The following is a 17,084-nucleotide window of genomic DNA, read 5'->3' on the forward strand; positions in this document are numbered from 1 at the left end:
CCACTGCAGCCATGACTCAGGGCTGGGAGCCCTGATGGTTCCTATGCATCAAAATCCCTCTTTCTGCTAAAATTGGAGAGAGCAAGTTGGTGGCCTGCTCAAGGAGCTTGTGTATGGGCTGTGCAAGCTCCCAGCTTTGCCCTGCAAAGCCCTGCACCCCGTTTGGGAGATGGCAGCAGTTGGACTCAGAGGATGGATACTGACGGGGAGGGGATGGGGGGAACCCCATGAGGGCAGCATTGACCTCTGCAGTGCCCCTCTCACCCAATGCAACATCTAGCATTGGGGTAGGGGGGTGAAGCATGGAGGGCAGCCAGATCCAAGTCAGCATTTAGGAAATGGGCCCACCACAGCCACTGCCCAGGCCAAGTGCAGCTCTTCACCCTGGCTGTGTGATGCAGTGGGCTCACAAAGAGATGCCCAGCATCAGGCTGTCCCATCTAGGCCTGCAGAGAGAAGGGTGGTGGGAGGGCTCGGTAGCCTTCCTCCATGTCATCCCTGTTCTGGGCCAGACCTCTGACTAGCTGAGTGCTAAGGGCAGCGGCTGCCCTGCTTCCAGATGCAGCAGTTCCCAATCTCCAAGGAAAGGCTGGATGCACCAGGGACTTCCCTCCTGCAGAAGGCCCTGGCAGGGCAACAGAGAACTGCTACAACCCCAGATCAACAGCAGAGGAAGAGGCAGAGGCAGTAAGTCATGGTGCTTCCCTTGGGGCAAAGTCTGAGGCTCACAGCCTGTGCTGCCTACTCACACAGCCTGTGCCTCCTGCAGCTGTGCCAGACAGGAGAGGAGGAACAGCACACGAACCTAGCCAAACATCTAAAGCAGGGGCACTGCTTGTAGGGAGGGGGCAAGCAACAATATCCCACAAGGATCATAGGTAGGAGCCTGTGGAGGGGGCACTGGCATCACTCCTGTGTACAAGGGTAACTGGGGACTTCAGCTTGGCCTGGCCCAACAAGGCTGCAGGATGGAGTCCATTCAGGTCAGGGAACTTGGTAGATGAGGGGCAAAGAGGGGGGACACACAAAGAGCCGGGCTTCAGGCTCCAAATACCCACTGTCCTCATAAAGAGAGCCTCAACCCGGCCTGGGGCAGTCTCCATCTCCTCTGGGGACCAGGTTGACAAGCAGGGAGGGCTGGGCCAGATTCACAGCTCTGCCAGTTGGCAATTGTCCTCGTCCTGCCCGAGCTGGCTGGGGCTAAGGCACGCCGAGCGCTACACAGCGGTCTCCTGGTCCTCGCGCTGGATCATCTGGTAGTGCTGTCGGGTCTCGAGGTAGGCAGCTAAGTCAGGGTCGTTGGCTTTCTCAGCCCGGTGCTTGGGGGTGTCTCCCTGCACGGGGGAGGCAAAAGAAGTCAGAGCTGAGTGCTGCCTAAACGCTGCCCAAGCACCCACAGGTGTCCCCATTCCCCCACTGGAAAGGTGACTGCGGCTGGGTCCAGCAAAGCCCACAGCCAAGCCCCAAGGCAGGCAGCAGTTGAACGTCCATGTGCTTGCCATGGAGCTAAAGCAGACTCCCAAGGAGCCTGACTTTGCTGCAGTGCTGGAAGCTGTCCCCTGAAGGGCCACCATCCCCATGCACGGGCTGGGACAGAGACCAGCCTGACCAACACCACCTCCCCGAGAGGAGACAAAGGTCGGTCTTCAGGACCTGCCCTCACCAGCCCCTCATGAGGAGACAAAGGCTGGTCCCCATGACTTGCTGTCAAGGGGCCCCTTGCGAGGAGATGAAGGCTGGTCCCCATGACTTGCCATCACCAGCCCTCTGAGATGAGACAAAGGCTGGTCCCGACGACCTGCTCTTCCCCGGTGCCGGGGAGGCAGGCAGGAGAGGGTGAGGAATGAGGGGTATGTCTGGGGAATGCCCTGGAATACCAACCCCCTCCTTCCCTCTGGCAGCCTGGCTAGTGCTCCGGCTCCCGGAGGAGGATCACATTTCACCAGCTTATTGCAGCCATCTGGACTGTGTCCACTAATGAACTCCCGCACTCCATAAAAAGCAAATCTGTTAACAGCTCCCAGCTACGGCTCCTCTCCCCTTTCCCTCCCCCTGCTCCTCATTTCTCCTCACCAAGCGCCCAGGCTCTGCCATGCTGCTTCCAAAGGCCACGGAAACCTGGCACTCTGCCTCTGCCATTGAAAACTGGCCCTGGAAGGGACGCCTGGCCTGCCCAGCTTGTCCCCTGGCAAACAGCGGGGCGTGAGCGGCTGTGGTGGGGTGCCAGGGCCTCCAGGGCAACCCTCCAGCAGCAACAATGGTCAGACACACTGCATCTCTGCCAGGCCTGGAAGTGACTGTGAACAAAAATGCCCCCCTACACCCCCACCCCGAGCATGGCTATGGAGAGGTGCAATGCACCAAGAAAGGCTCTCTTTCGCATGGGCACCCCAAGGCTGGGCACGTCCCCCAGCCCCACACGCCTCCCCCAGCAGCCACAGAGGCAGGGGGATGGAGACTGCTCTGTGCTTCTGTGCCAGCTCTTCTTATGGGCCTCTTCCCTGCAGCCCCTGAATGCGAGCAAGTGCTCATTTAACCAAGTGGGGGGAAACACCACAGGAAGAATTGAGTTTCTTTCCTGCTCCCCTGCAGCAGCCCCACTGCAGCACTGCCTGCCCACAGCCTGAAACTGGAGCTGCCCGGGCCCCTCTGCCCGGCCAGGCTGAGACACGCCAGTCGCCACGGCTCAGCCTCTTTCACTGCTGCAAGATCAGCTTGCCCCAAGCCCTGCTGCAGGTCTTAGGCTGGGTTTTCCAGCCCGGGCTGGGCTCCTGCCTGTGCAGGCAGGCTGTGACCTGCAGACCAGGCATGGCCAGTGCAGAGGGGTCCCAGACAGCTTCAAGCCCAGGCAGGTGTTTGCACAAGCATGCACAAGCCCTGCTCCCCAGGGCAGGCATCAGGGTGGGCATTGTGCCTGAGCAGGACTCCTTTTTGTGCTGGCAGGTTGGGGGCTGCTCCCCTCTTTTGGGCAGATGAATGAGATGGGGGCAGAGAGAGGCCATGCCCTAAGAGCATGCCTCTGTCAGCTGAATCTCCAGTCAGACCAGTCCCAGTGTGCACACTTGTGCTTGGCTCAGGTCTTAACCAGGACCAAGGAGAAGCAATGGGGAGCCAGAGATTGTCTGTACAGCATTTCCCTGGCAGCTGGCAGTGGGGCTGTACATTGCCTGAGGTGGCTCCCAACCTTCACTGGCCCCAGCAAGTTTACACCTGTCAGCTGGGCTCCTGCCCCATGGCCCAGACCCACGGACTGCACCTTTTTGGCTTGCTCTACATCTCTTCCACTACAGCCTGACACTTACAAGCCTCCACCAGGCAGATGCAACCACCTCCTTTATCAAAACACAACCTCAAAGCTTTCTTCCCATGACTCCTCTGCTGGGGCTGACAACTGCTCAGCACCGAGGCACGTCTCAGCTCAGCACTGGAGAGAAAGTGCTGCCCCTGCCTGCTCCCACTGCCTCCAGGCCAGCTTCACTCTCAGAGAGGAGCTCCCAGCACACCCATCACGGCCACCTGAGGGGGAGAGCGGGGGTGGGGAGCCCTGCAGATGGGAGGGACTCACAGCAAGGATGTCCTTGCTCTGACCCCGGAGGGTGGGAAGGGGGAGATGGGGATGAGACATTCCAGCCCCTTGCTTCTAATTTAATAAAACAACAGGGAGAGAAGCACCGGGAGGAGAGGGATTTAACCCCTGTGCAGCTGGGCTCCACTGGGCAAGCATGGATGCTTCATGTCAGCTCCTCTGTGGCTGCCAAAGACCCCAGCCAAAGCACCCTTGCTCTGCTCTCCCACTGGCCCCACTCTTGCCAGTCTCCACAGCCCCCTCCAAGCCCCACTGCCAGCCCTTCTGCTGTCACCTGCAGGTCTGTCTTCATGAGGGACGCCCCGGCCTCCACGATGTAGTGGCAGATAGTGCGCTGGCGCAAGGCTGCGGCCTGGTGCAAGCTGGTTTCACCACTGAGGAGGAGAAAGCAGGAGGTGTCAGATGTCCCCCCATAAATGGGGACAAGCAGCATGTGTGGGGGGTGGCAAGGGATGGCAATTCAGGGTGAGAAGCAGCTGATCACAGAATCAACCAGGTTGGAAGAGACCTCCATGATCATCGAGTCCAACCTATCACCCATCCCTATCTAATCAACCAGACCATGGCACTGAGTGCCTCAGCCAGTCCTTCCTTAAACACCTCCAGGGATGTCGACCCCACCACTTCCCTGGGCAGCCCATTCCAACGCCCAACCTCTCTTTCTGTGAAGAACTTCTAAGATCAAGCCTAAACTCCCCCCTGCACAGCTTGAGACTGTGTCCTCTTGTTCTGTTGCTGGTTGCCTGGGCAAAGAGATCAACTCCCTCTTGGCTACAACCACCCCGGATGGTTGCATGCTTGTCCAGGCATTCCAGGCAGAGGAGGGTGTGCTACTTGGGGATGGTCAGTCCAGAGTGGACTGGGAACCATGGCTGGTAGCTAGAGCAAGGCCATCTGGTAAGTGTTCAGATGGCTAATCACCTCCCAGAGGGTCTGCCCAGCAAGTTAAGGCAGCAACTTACTTCTCCTCTTCTGTGGCATCAAGGATTTCTGAAGGGGCTGTGGAGGGAAAGACAATGCAGGGTGAGTGAGACCTGGCTGGAGGGCAGAGACAGACCCACCTTCCACCTTCTGCCCAGCTGCTCTCTGCATCTTTCCATAGGAGCTGCTATTTCCATGCTGCCTGCAAAGGTGCTGGCTCCAAAAGCACTTGGGCCAGCAACAGCAGCTGATCTGAGCTGAGCCCAGGGAAGGAGAGCTGTGGATTATTACAGGGAAGTATCTAAACAGAAATAAAGCAGCCTGTATTTCTGTGGGGGCTGCCAAAAACAACAGGTCAGCTGCCCTGAAGGCAGAAGGGGGAGGTGAACAAATGTCTCCCAGAGCTGTGCTGGTGTCTGCCAGGATGCAGCGACAGCCACGGAGGCACCCCAGCACTGGCAGACAGATGCCAGGGGAAGCCCACACAGCAGGATCACAGAATCACAGAAACATTCAGGTTGGAAAAGACCCTCAGGATCACCAAGTCCAACCCAGAACCCTACTCTACAAGGGTCACCCCTAAACCATATCCCAAAGCACCACATCCAAAAAACCTTTAAACACATCCAGGCTTGGTGACTCAACCACCTCCCTGGGCAGCTCACTCCAATCCCTGACCACTCCTGCTGTGAAAAGATCTTTTCCTCATGTCCAGTCTAAACCTACCCAGCCACAGCCTGAGGCCATTCCCTCCTGTTCTGTCACTAACTACCTGTGAGAAGAGACCAGCACCAGCCTCTCCACAATGTCCTTTCAGGTAGTTGTAGATAGCAATGAGGTCTCTCCTCAGCCTCCTCTTTTCCAAACCAAACAGCCTCAGCTCCCTCAGTTGCTCCTCATCAGATTTATTCCCCAGGCCCTCCCCCAGCTTCCTTGCCCTCCTCTGCACTGGCTCCAGCACCTCCACAGCTCTCCTGTAGTGAGGTGCCCAAAACTGGACACAATACTCAAGGTGTGGCCTCACCAGAGCTGAGTACAAGGGGACAATCACCTCCCTATTCCTGCTGGACACAGCATGTCTGATACAAGGCAGGATGCCATTGGCTTTCTTGGCCACCTGGGCACACTGCTGGCTCCTATTCAGCTGCTTGTCCATTAGAACCCCCAGGTCCCTTTCTGCCAGACAGCTTTCCAGTCACACTTCCCCATGCCTGTAGCGTTGCGTGGAGTTGTTGTGGATGATAAAGCAATCTCAGAGGGAAAGGATCTAAGCCCAGGAGTCACAGAGTCACAGAATCAACAAGGCTGGAAGAGACCTCCAAGATCATCAAGTCCACCTGATCACCCAACCCTAACTAATCAACTAGACCATGGCACCAAGTGCCTCATTCTGGCTCTTCTTAAACACCTCCAGTGAAGTCGACCCCACCACCTCCCTGGGCAGTCCATTCCAACGGGCAATCACTTTTTCTAGGAAGAACTTAATTCTAAGATCAAGCCTAGATTTCCCCCTGCACAGCTTGAGACTGTGTCCTCTTGTTCTGGTGCTGGTTGCCTGGGAGAAGAGACCGACCCCCCACCTGGCTACAGCCTCCCCTCAGGTAGTTGCAGATGGCAATAAGGTCTCCCCTGAGCCTCCCCTTCTCCAGTTTAAACATCCCCAGCTCCCTCAGCCTCTCCTCCTAGGGCTTTTTTGGCTGCTGGGCTCCTGTGCTGAGGGTGGCAGCTGTGGCCCCTGCTCACCATTCTCGATGATGTATTTGACGATGTCCTTGCTCCCTGCTCTGACAGCGTGGTGGAGGACGGTCTGCCCCGACGAGTCTCGCACCATCAGGTCTCTTCCAGCCCGGTGCAGCTCTTGGAACTACAGGATTGCCAGGTTGTTTGGGATGAGCTGCCTTCCCAGCTCTATGCCCCAAGTTCCAATCACCAAGCCCCACCATCATGCCCCTGGAGTGCCCAGCAGGCTGCGTGGATATTTGTCTGGCAAGGAGCTTTATCCAGCTCAGCCATGCCACCAAGTCCCTTCCTTCCCTGTCTCACAGGAAAGGAACAGGGCTTCTTTCCAGGAACCTGCCTGGTTTCCAGCCACTACTCCTGGAGAAAGACCCTCAGCAGGAGCTGCTCCAAGGCAGTCCTGGAGCGCAGCTGGCTGCTCCGTGCCTCCCATAGCCCAGGGAAGGGCACATCAGCTGAGCAGGCTGTGGGGAGGCTGCCCAGAGACATCACTGGCTGCTCATTCACTGCACAACAGGAGTGCCTACCTTGCTGAAGTTGCCACTCTTGGCAGCTTCTATCAGAAGGTCATCTGCAAAGAAGGGAGATGGGTTGGGGTCAGATGAGTCAAGCTGTAATGCTGTGTGTCTAGTCCTGGGGCCAAGGGCTGGGCATGGGAGGCATGGAGCAGTCAGCTGAGGGTATAGCATGAGCTCCTTGAGGTGCTAACCCAGACTGGTTTAACATGGCTCCTCCACCTTCAGGCATGCAAGGGGCAAGCCAGGGGAAGGAGTGAGACATCACGTAGCTGGGGTCACAGACTTACCTCTCAGACCCAGGGAGGTGCCTGTGCAGGGGAGCAGCCTCTGCCCATGGGCAGGATGACTTGTGATGGGAGTCGGGAGCCAGATCTCCTGGGCGCCAGCCAGTGGCCGAGACGCCTCTCACCCATGACTCACTCACACTTCCAGGCACTGGACTCCACTCAAGCTCCAGGAAACTCTTTCCATTTGCTCAGCTTGGTGAGGCCCCTGACCTTGTGTTCTCACCTCCCCAGCTCCTGCCAGCCCTGGCAGAGACAACCCCCTTAACCCAGCCTGCAGTGCTTGGCTCTAAAGGTTGGGGATTAAAACCTCACCACCTCATTTCCTGCACAGTGGAGCTGGGAAGGAACCTGGCCAGGCTGCTCCACAAATTACTGTCAGCCCTCTCCTGCTCACCTCTGGGGTCACTTGCCTGCAGGGCTCCATGCTCCCACCTAACCTCATGGGCAGCAGGGATCCTGCCTGCACACAGGGCAAGGACAGGCCTAAAAACTGTGGTGGAGACCCAAAAGAGGGGGACCTGAGTGGAGGTGTGACAGGGAGTGGGATGGGACTCACCTTTGTGTGGGAGGCAGCACTCAGGCTCAGTACTGGAAAAGAAGAAGAGGTGTAACTAATCCTGCCAGTCCTGGCAGCAGATCACCCCAAGCTGCAGGCAGAGGGATGGCTGTGGAAAAGCCTGCTTGTGGCACTCTTCTATCAGGCAGGAGCAGAAGTGGGCCAAGGGACTGCTGCTCTTCAGCCATACCATCTGCTTCCTCCCTAATCTGGGGTCTTCCCCATGCCCACTTCTATTTCCACCATTGGCCCCAGCTCTGTTCCTCACTTGTACCTCAGTGGAGCTGAAAGACATCCATGCCCTTTGCCTCACAGGCCTGTTACTGGAGCTTGACCCCATGGTTGAGCCACCTGGGGATGCCCCAATGCTTCCAACGGCACTGGCAGAAGAGCAGGGAGGACAAAGTGGCACCTCACCCCTGGGTCTAAGTCAGGACTGAATTATTGCTTGCTTACAGGGAACTCCCCTATTATCTGGCCCAGGGATCAATGTTTTCCTATCACTGCCCATCCTTCCTGAGCTCCAGTGCCCCAGACTCACCTTGGGGCTGGAGAGGGGGAGGAGGAAGATGAGGGGAATGCAAAATGGTGCTCAGTGGGTGTGGCAGAAGAATCAACCAGGTCAGGCATGGCAGGAGAGGTGCCCACAGTCTGGGTGATCACTAGCTCTGGGTCCAACACATAGAGCTCGTCCTGAGAGATCTCTGTCACATAGTTGAGGTGCTCCTGAAAAACACAGGTCAGGTCCCCTCAGAAGCAAGACCCACTTCTGCATAGCTCCATTCCCTCCTATTTCATGCCTTGAGGCCCACTCACTTGCTCAGCAGAGTAATGGTGGATCAAAGAGTTCTGGGACCTGTGCTTGGAAAGCCTTTGCATCTTGTCCTTTCTATCTCCTGTCAACAGCAGATGACCTGCACCCATCTCCACATCCTCCTCTCCAGATCATTAGGGAAAGTATTTAATACTGGGTAAAAACAACCTTAGTTGGTGGGTCCCCTGACCAGCCTTGCTATGCTGCTATTCCTCACCTGCTCTGATGTATAGTCCTGCAGGCAGTGTCCACCCCAAGCCTCTGTGCACCCATGGATCCACCCAGGAGGTGCTGGGGCCGGGCCGGTGCTAGGCTCACCATGCCACCCCTCAGGGAGTGCCACAGGACAGGGCAGCAGTGCAAGACCTGTGTGTCCCTGAGGCTAAGCCTGCCTGTCAGTCTGCAAGGACATGGGACATCCCATGTGGTGATGGAAAATGAGACTCCCCTCACCTGAGCACGGTCTATCCTGTAGAACCGATCGGCTGTGGTTGCTGTAAGACAGAGACAGAGCAAGACAGAGTGATTCTTGGTGTGAGATGAAGGAGACAGGCACTTTCTCCCACCAAGAGGACTGGAACTGGACTGGAAATTGAACTATCCAGCCACTCTGTGGCTTGCACAGAGGGCACAGCAAAGTGAACAGCACCCTCTGGCCCTTCCCTTCAGGACCCTTTATCCAAGGAGGCAGGCCCTTGGGCCTACAGACCATGCACACAGCACATCTTTGCTTGATATAGAACCACAGAATTGTTAGGGTTGGAAGGGACCACAAGGATCATCTAGTTCTAACCCCCCTGCCTTGGGCAGGGACCCCTCACACTGGATCAGGTTGCTCAGAGCCGCAGCCAGCCTGACCTTCAGAACCTCCAGGGATGAGGCTTCCACCACCTCCCTGGGCAACCTGTGCCAGTGTCTCACAGCCCTCATGGGGAAGAACTTCCTCCTGACATCTAATCTGAATCTACCCATTTCTAGTTTTGCTCCATTCCCCCCAGTCCCTATCACTCCTAAAAAGTCCCTCCCCAGCTTTCTTGTAGCCCCCTTCAGATGCTGGAAGGCCACAATGAGGTCTCCTTGGAGCCTTCTCTTCTCCAGACTGAACAGCCCCAACTCTGTCAGTCTGCCTCCATATCTCCTGCCCAGTGACTCCTGGAAGGGAGGTGAGAACATGCCTAGGTAATGTATGGCCTTTCTGGGGACTTTCAGATCTTCCAGCATTATCCTGAGCAGGCAAGGCTCAGAGCTGCATATCTCAGCATTCACAGAATCACAGAAGGGTTTAGGTTGGAAGGGACCTCAAAGATCATCAAGTTCCAGGATCCCCTGCACCAGGTGAGGAATTGCTCCAATTTAATATGGTGCACTTTGTGCACAGCACTGAGAAATGGGGGCCCCAAGCAGGGCCAGGAGAAGAGGGATCTCAGTCTTCCAGTGGTTTGATTGAGTAAGGTGCCATGGACCACCACAAGAGCACGTGAGAGCTTGTGACTGCCAGGCACAGCAGAGCTGTAGGTCCAAGTCCCCATCTCCTAGGATGTCAGGAGACCTTCAAACAAGCCTCCACCCTGTTGCTGGTAGCAGCCTGTCTGAGTGCTTTCCTTTGCTCATCCCTCTTTCTTAGAGGAGAGATCAGCACAATGGGAGAGAAGCTCCAACATCAATGCTGTGCTGGAGTCAGACTCTCACAGCCACCATCCCAGGGAAGGCTGGGGACTTACAGACTCACAAAGGGAAAGCAGGACAAGTAAGAACACATTGCCAGGGTAACTGGGTTTCCATGCAGGGTAGTGTTTTCCTTGTGTCCCACCAGGCTGCTGGTGCCTACCAAGGTGAGGTTGCTGTGGTGGGACCCTTGGAGACTTGGGGAATTCTTTTCAGAGAGTGGGGAATGAAGCTCTGGCCTCTTTCCTGCCACATTTTCCTGAGCCCAGAACCTACTGCTGGGAGCCTGGCAGGAGGAGGAGAGAAAAGGTCCTGGTACAGCAGCTCTGGTAGCAACACCTGGGAGCAGCAGCAACCCTGAAGGTAGAAGCTACATCCACAGAGAGAGTGATTGCCCATTGGAATGGGCTGCCTGGGGAGGTGGTGGAGTCATCATCATTGGAGGTGTTCAGGAGGAGACTTGATGGGGTGCTTGGTGCCATGGGTTAGTTGTTTAGGTGGGTTGGATTAGTTGATAGGTTGGACATGATGATCTTGAAGGTCTCTTCCAACCTGGTCTATTCTATTCTATTCTATTCTATTCTATTCTATTCTATTCTATTCTATTCTATTCTATTCCATTCTATTCCATTCCATTCCATTCCATTCTATTCTATTCCATTCCATTCCATTCCATTCCATTCCATTCCATTCCATTCCATTCCATTCCATTCCATTCCATCGTATCCTATCCTATCCTATCCTATCCTATCCTATCCTATCCTATCCTATCCTATCCTATCCTATCCTATCCTCTCTGCCCAGCTTGAGGCTTCTCAGGCTCACTTTGCACCCCATAGCTGTGCTCTGCTGGGGAGTCAGGGAGATGAAGTGTCTCCAGCAGTCATTTCACTCAGCCAGCTTCCAGGTACAAAGGGAGAGCTCTGGAGCCCCTTGGTCAGTGAAGGCGAAGGGAGGGGAGAGGAGAGGAGAAAGCTACTCCAGGCAGGGGAGGAGCAGCATCTGGAGCCCGGGGGGGAGGCTGCTGGCACAGCGTTTGGATGCTCACGGCGAGCCTCGCTCCCAGCGTGCTGGAGCGGCGGCGCCCCCTGCCGGCACGACGCAGGAGAGCAACCCCAAAGGTCCCGCAGCGGTGGGACCAAGGCAGCTAAGCTGCAGTCAGCTCCGCAAGCAACAGACAAGCAGGTGTCCTTTGCACTGCTCACGGTCAGCAGCCAGAGGGGCGGCCCGGGGCAAAGCGCTGCTGGAAAGCACCGGGCGCAAAGACCCCAACATCCACCAATCCCGGCGTTCATGTGGCTCTCTGTGATTTGTCACTGCGGGTCTGTCCCCTCACCTCCCAGATTCACAGAACTGCTTTGGTTGGAAAAAGTGCCTAAACTCAAGTGCTGACCTGGCACTTCCAAATCCCCCACTAAGCCATGTCTGTAAGTGCCACATCTACACATCTTTTAAACACCTCCAGGGATGGGGACTCCAACACTTCTCTGGGCAGCCTGCTCCACAGCTTAACAATACTTTCAGTGAAGAAATCTTTCCTAATATCCAACCTAAACCTCCCCTGGCACAATTTGAGGTTGTTTCCTCTTGTCTAGTCACTTGTTGCCTGGGAGAAGAGACCAGCTTTCACCTCACTACAGCCTCCTTCCAGGTAGTTGTAGAGAGTGAGGCCTTCCCTAAGCCTCCTTTTCTCCAGGATGAACAACTCAGTTACTTCAGTCACTCCTTGTAAGATTTGTGTTCTAGACATCTTTGCTGCCCTTCTCTGGACACACTCCAGCACCTCCATGACCTTCTCATAGTGAGGGGCCCTAAAGTGAACCCAGTATTTGAGGTGTGGCATCACCAGTGCTGAGCAAAGGGCACAATCACTTCCCTTCTCCTGCTGGCCACACTATTCCTGATACAGGCCAGGATGCTGTTGGCCTCTTTGTCCACCTGGGCACACTGCTGGCTCATCTTCAGCTGACTGCTGACCAATACCCCCACAGAGTCCTTCTCCACCGTGCAGCTTTACAGCCACTGCCCCCCAAACCTGTACCACTACATGGGGCTACCGTGACCCAAGGCACTTTGCCTTGTTGAATCTCATACAATTGGCCTTGACCCATCAATCCAGTCTGTACAGGTCCCTCTGTAGAGCTTTCCTACCCTCAAGCAGGTCAAGAATAGTGAAGAGGTGATTTGGAACAGTCAGCATGGCTTCACCAAGGGCAAATCCTGCCTGAAAAACCTGGTGGCCTTCTATGAACAGGTCACAACATTAATAGCTGAGGGGCAAGCAGCTGATGTCATTTACCTGGACCTGAGCAAAGCCTTTGACACTGTCCTGCACCACATCCTGGTCTCCAGACTGGTGACACATGGGTTTGATGGGTGACCACTAGATGGATAAGGAACTGGCTTGGTGGCTGCACCCAAAGAGTGGCTGTCAATGGGTCCATGTCCCAGTGGAGGCCAGGGACAAGCAGAGTCCCTCAGGGATCAGTCCTGGGACCAGGCTTGTTCAACATCTTTGTGGGTGCCATGGACAGTGGCACTGAGTGCACCCTCAGCAAGTTTGCTGATGGCACCAAGCTGTGTGGTGCAGCAGACAGCTGGAGGGAAGGGATGCCATCCAGAGGGACCTGCACAGGCTGGAGAGGTGGGCACAAGCCAACCTCAGGAGGTTCAACAAGACCAAGTGCAGGGTCCTGCATCGGGGTCGAGGCAACCCCAGGTACAAATCCAGGCTGGGCAGTGACTGGCTGGAAAGCAGCCCTGAGGAGAGAGACTTGGGGGTGCTGGGGGAGGAGAAGCTCAACAGGAGCTCTCAGTGTGCACTTGCAGCCCAGAAAGCCAATCACATCCTGGGCTGCATCAAGAGAAGTGTGGCCAGCAGGGCAAGGGAGGTGATTCTCCCCCTCTACTCGGCTCTGGGGAGACCCCACCTGGAGTACTGCCTCCAGTTCTGAAGCCCCTATTACAAGAGGGATCTGGAGGTGCTGGAAGGTGTCCAGAGAAGGGCCAGGAGGATGAGCAGAGGGCTGGAGCTGCTCTCCTATGAGGACAGACTGAAGGAGTTGGGGCTGTTCAGTCTGGAGAAGAGAAGGCTCCCAGGAGACCTCATTGTGGCCTTCCAGTATCTGAAGGGGGCCTAAAAGAAGGCTGGGGAGGGACTTCTCAGGATCTCAGGGAGTGATAGGACTAGGGGGAATGGAATGAAGCTGGAGGTGGGGAGATTCAGGCTGGAGGTGAGGAGGAAGTTCTTCCCCATGAGAGTGGTGAAGCCCTGGAATGGGTTGTCCAGGGAGGTGGTTGGGGCCCCGTCCCTGGAGGTGTTTAAGCCCAGGCTGGCTGAGGCTCTGGCCAGCCTGATCTAGTGTGGGGTGTCCCTGCCCATGGCAGGGGGGTTGGAACTAGATGATCCTTGTGGTCCCTTCCAACCCTGACTGATACTATGATAGATGGCAAACCAAAGCACCTTGCTAGCACACAGTCAGCAGCACCCCTACAGGAGAATGGTACTCACAGTCCAGGAAGCACCACTTGGGTGACAGCTTCTGGGATGACAGTGTCTTCGGTTTGGCTCCGTCTCCCTCCTGCAGTAAAAAAACCAGAGGGTGAAGTCATGTCTCCTGGCATCCCCCATCCCTGCCCAGAGCACCCCTCCTGCTTTGGGAGGTCCTTGCAGACATTGAGGACCACAGGCACTTGGATGGAAAGGAGAACTTGGACGCAGGCAGAGCACAGACTGACGGGGACAGTATGGGACAGGCTGGAGCTGAGGCATGCCAGGTCACTGGAGAGAGAGGTGCTGCGAGATGAGCCCACGAGACTGGCAGGGTGGACATGACAGACGGGCCCAGGGCACGAAGTGAGGCTGTACACACCTGAAAGAGCAGGAGCTCTAAAGCAGAGAGCTGTGGAGGGAAGTCCTGCAGAAAGGCAAGGTGGTGCTGTTACAGCCTTTGTCTGGGTTGCCCCCCCCAGCCCCTCTCTCGTCCCATCGCTGCTGCTTTACACACTGCCTGGCCAAGGTCCCTGCCCTGCTTTGAGGCCAGAGCACAGTGGTTGTCCAAGGAGAGAGGAGAGGGAAACCACAAGGTGACTGAGGAACACCTGCCTCAATGCACAGCATTGAGTGGAGGAAGTTGCAGAGACATCAGTTTGCCAGGCTGATGCTACAGGAAAGCATGTTCCAGTTCTGGGCCCTCAATTTCAGAAGGACATCGAGACTCTTGAACGTGTCCAGAGAAGGGCAATGAGGCTGGGGAGACACCTTGAGCACAGCCCTGTGAGGAGAGGCTGAGGGAGCTGGGGTTGCTTAGCCTGGAGAAGAGGAGGCTCAGGGGAGACCTCATTGCCCTCTACAACTTCCTGAAGGGAGGTTGTAGCCAGGAGGGGGTTGGTCTCTTCTCCCAGGCAACCAGCACCAGAACAAGAGGGCACAGTCTCAACCTGTGCCAGGGGAAGTTTAGGCTGGAGGTGAGGAGAAAATTCTTCACAGAGAGAGTTGTTAGCCATTGGAATGTGCTGCCCAGGAGGTGGTGGAGTTACCATCCCTGGAGCTGTTCAAGAAGGGACTGGATGTGGCACTTGGTGCCATGGTTTAGTAGTCACGAGGTGTTGGGAGACAGGTTGGACTTGGTGATCTTTGAGGTCTTTTACAACCTTATCAATTCTATGACTCATTACCCTCTGAGCCAGGGAGCTGCCAGGCACGTGTCTGCCTGTGTGCCCTCACCAGTGCCTGGGCACACAAGGAGGGCAGAGGACAGGCACAGAGAGCAGGCAGAGCAAGGCGCAGACGTGCCAGCTTGGGCACACAGCTCTGCACCTCAGCACTGCAGGACGCTGCGCACACGCCGGATGGCATTCCCTCAGGCACAAGAGCTAAGTGGGCACTGAGTGAGGTCCCTTCAGTATTCCAGCTGAGAATCAGACCGAGCAGTGTAGCAGCAGGAGACATGCTGCAGGCTCAGAAGGCACTTGCTCACCAGGAGGGAGGCTTACACAGCCCCTGTGCACGTCATGGACGTGCGTTAGCACATTGGCAGGAGCACAGAAGTTTGTACTTGCAAATGAAAAGAGCTGGAGGGGGGACAGCTCTAATCCAGGCACCTGGGAGGTCAGAGCTCTGCCAGGAAACACAAAGCCTGCAGAGGGCCAAAGGAGCACAGCAAACAAAGGGACAGAGGAAAGGTCTCCCCAGACACTGAGGGGGTGATAGGCCCCCACAGGATGTGTGCTGGCTTTCCTGACACCCCATAGGTCAAAAGAGCAACGCTGAGAAAGAACTGTCAGAGAAGAAGCAGCAACAAGCCTCCAGCTTGGCATCCTGCCTCCACCACGTGGTGAAGGCAAGCTGTAAACTGCTACCACAATCAGGAGCATGTGTGTTGGTGTGTGCAGGTCACAGAGGCTTAGAAACCCCTGACAACACCAAGCTGGGAGGCTTGGCTGATAGGCCTGAAGGCTGTGCAGCCATTCAGCAAGACCTGGACAAACAGAGCTGGGCTGAGAGGAACCTAGTGAGGTTCAACAAGGATAAGTGCAGAGTCCTGCACCTGGGAAGGAAGAATAAACCGCACCAGTACAGGTTAGGAGGTGATCTGCTGGACAGCAGCCTGGTGGAGAAGGACCTGGGAGGCCTGGGGGATAAGAAGTTATCCATGGGTCAGCAATGTGCCCTTGTGGCCAAGAAGGCCAATGGGATCCTGGGGTGCATTAAGAGGAGTGTGTCCAGCAGATTGAGGGAGAGTCTCCTCCCCCTCTACTCTGCCCTGGTGAGGACACACCTGGAATATTGCATCCAGTTTTGGGCTCCCCAGTTCAGGAGGGACAGGGATCTGCTAGAGAGAGTCCAATGGAGAGCTACCAGGATGACTGAGGGACTGGAGCACTGCCCTGTGAGGAGAGGCTGAGAGCCCTGGGGCTTTGTAGTCTGGAGAAGAAAAAACTGAGAGGGGATTTAATCAATGTTTATAAATATCTGAGGGCTGGGTGTCAAGAGGGAGGGTCAGGCTCTGCTCACTTGCACTCTGTGATAGGACAAGGGGTAATGGATATAAACTGGATATAAACTACAGCACAGGAGGCTCCACCTGAACATGAGGAGGAGCTTCTTCACTGTGAGGGTCACAGAGCACTGGAACAGGCTGCCCAGAGAGGTTGTGGAGTCTCCTTCTCTGGAGACTTCCAAGCCCCATCTGGATGTGCTCCTGTGTGACCTGTGCTGGATTCTATGCTCCTGCTGTGGCAGGGGGGTTGGACTCGATGCTCTTTGGAGGTCCCTTCCAACCCCTAACATCCTGTGATCCTTCCCAGAACCCCTCCGTCCATGGCATCCATGCTGAGACTCACCTCCTGCAGCCTCTCAATTTGTGTCCGGCACAACTCCAGGTCGCTGTCTCCTGGAACCACGATGATCCCCAGCGGCACAGCTGCGTGACAGGGCACAGACACCACTCAGGGGGCAGCCCGTGGACCACCCCCACCTCACAGAGCTTGGCTGAGGGCACTGCCAGCCTCGGGGAGTGGGGCTGCCTCAGCTGGTCACTCACAGGCTTCCTTGAGCTTCTCCTTGTCGTAGTGCAGTGCCTCGTAGTCCCGCATGCTGATCCGGCTCACCCGGATCCGCAGCCGCTCCGGCACCGGCTGCTGGCTGCGTGCAGCAGGGAGGGAAAGGGAAAGGGTCAGCAAGGGAGTGCTGAAGGTTTCTGTGTAAACCAAACTAAGTGTATTGCTGACCTTCCTGAGGCACAGCAAAGTACAAAGCTTCAGAGAAAGAGAGAAAACAAACATCTCTGTGCTGGAGATTCAGCACTTATGAGAACATGAGCGAGGTTTGGCACTGGGTTTAGTGAGTCTTTGGGGGACAGCAGCATACACAAGGCACTGCAAAACACTGACAGTGCCACTTCAAAGACTTGAACAGGATAAAGATGTCTGCATTGCTACCTATAAAGTTTGCCAGCTGCTAAAGCAGCCTGCAAGGTTTCACACTGGGGAGCAATGT

General features: G+C 55.9%; 1 protein-coding gene across 1 annotated transcript in view; it reads right to left on the minus strand.

Moving 5' to 3' along the window:
- Nucleotides 1–433: 433 nt before the first annotated feature.
- The window catches only part of DGKZ (diacylglycerol kinase zeta), a 55,675-nt gene continuing 39,024 nt past the window's right edge, over nt 434–17,084 (minus strand). The window contains exons 21-31 of the mRNA XM_054161473.1: nt 16,630–16,730; nt 16,430–16,509; nt 13,596–13,665; nt 8,873–8,913; nt 8,147–8,331; nt 7,606–7,637; nt 6,772–6,815; nt 6,251–6,371; nt 4,549–4,585; nt 3,861–3,960; nt 434–1,334 (exon numbers count right to left, since the gene is read on the minus strand). Of these exons, the coding sequence (XP_054017448.1) occupies nt 1,218–1,334; nt 3,861–3,960; nt 4,549–4,585; nt 6,251–6,371; nt 6,772–6,815; nt 7,606–7,637; nt 8,147–8,331; nt 8,873–8,913; nt 13,596–13,665; nt 16,430–16,509; nt 16,630–16,730 (928 nt within the window). The 3' untranslated portion in view covers nt 434–1,217. The remainder of the gene's footprint in view (nt 1,335–3,860; nt 3,961–4,548; nt 4,586–6,250; nt 6,372–6,771; nt 6,816–7,605; nt 7,638–8,146; nt 8,332–8,872; nt 8,914–13,595; nt 13,666–16,429; nt 16,510–16,629; nt 16,731–17,084) is intronic.

This window comes from Dryobates pubescens, chromosome 5, assembly GCF_014839835.1.
Source record: "Dryobates pubescens isolate bDryPub1 chromosome 5, bDryPub1.pri, whole genome shotgun sequence".
In the NCBI taxonomy this organism is placed as follows: Eukaryota; Metazoa; Chordata; class Aves; order Piciformes; family Picidae; genus Dryobates; species Dryobates pubescens.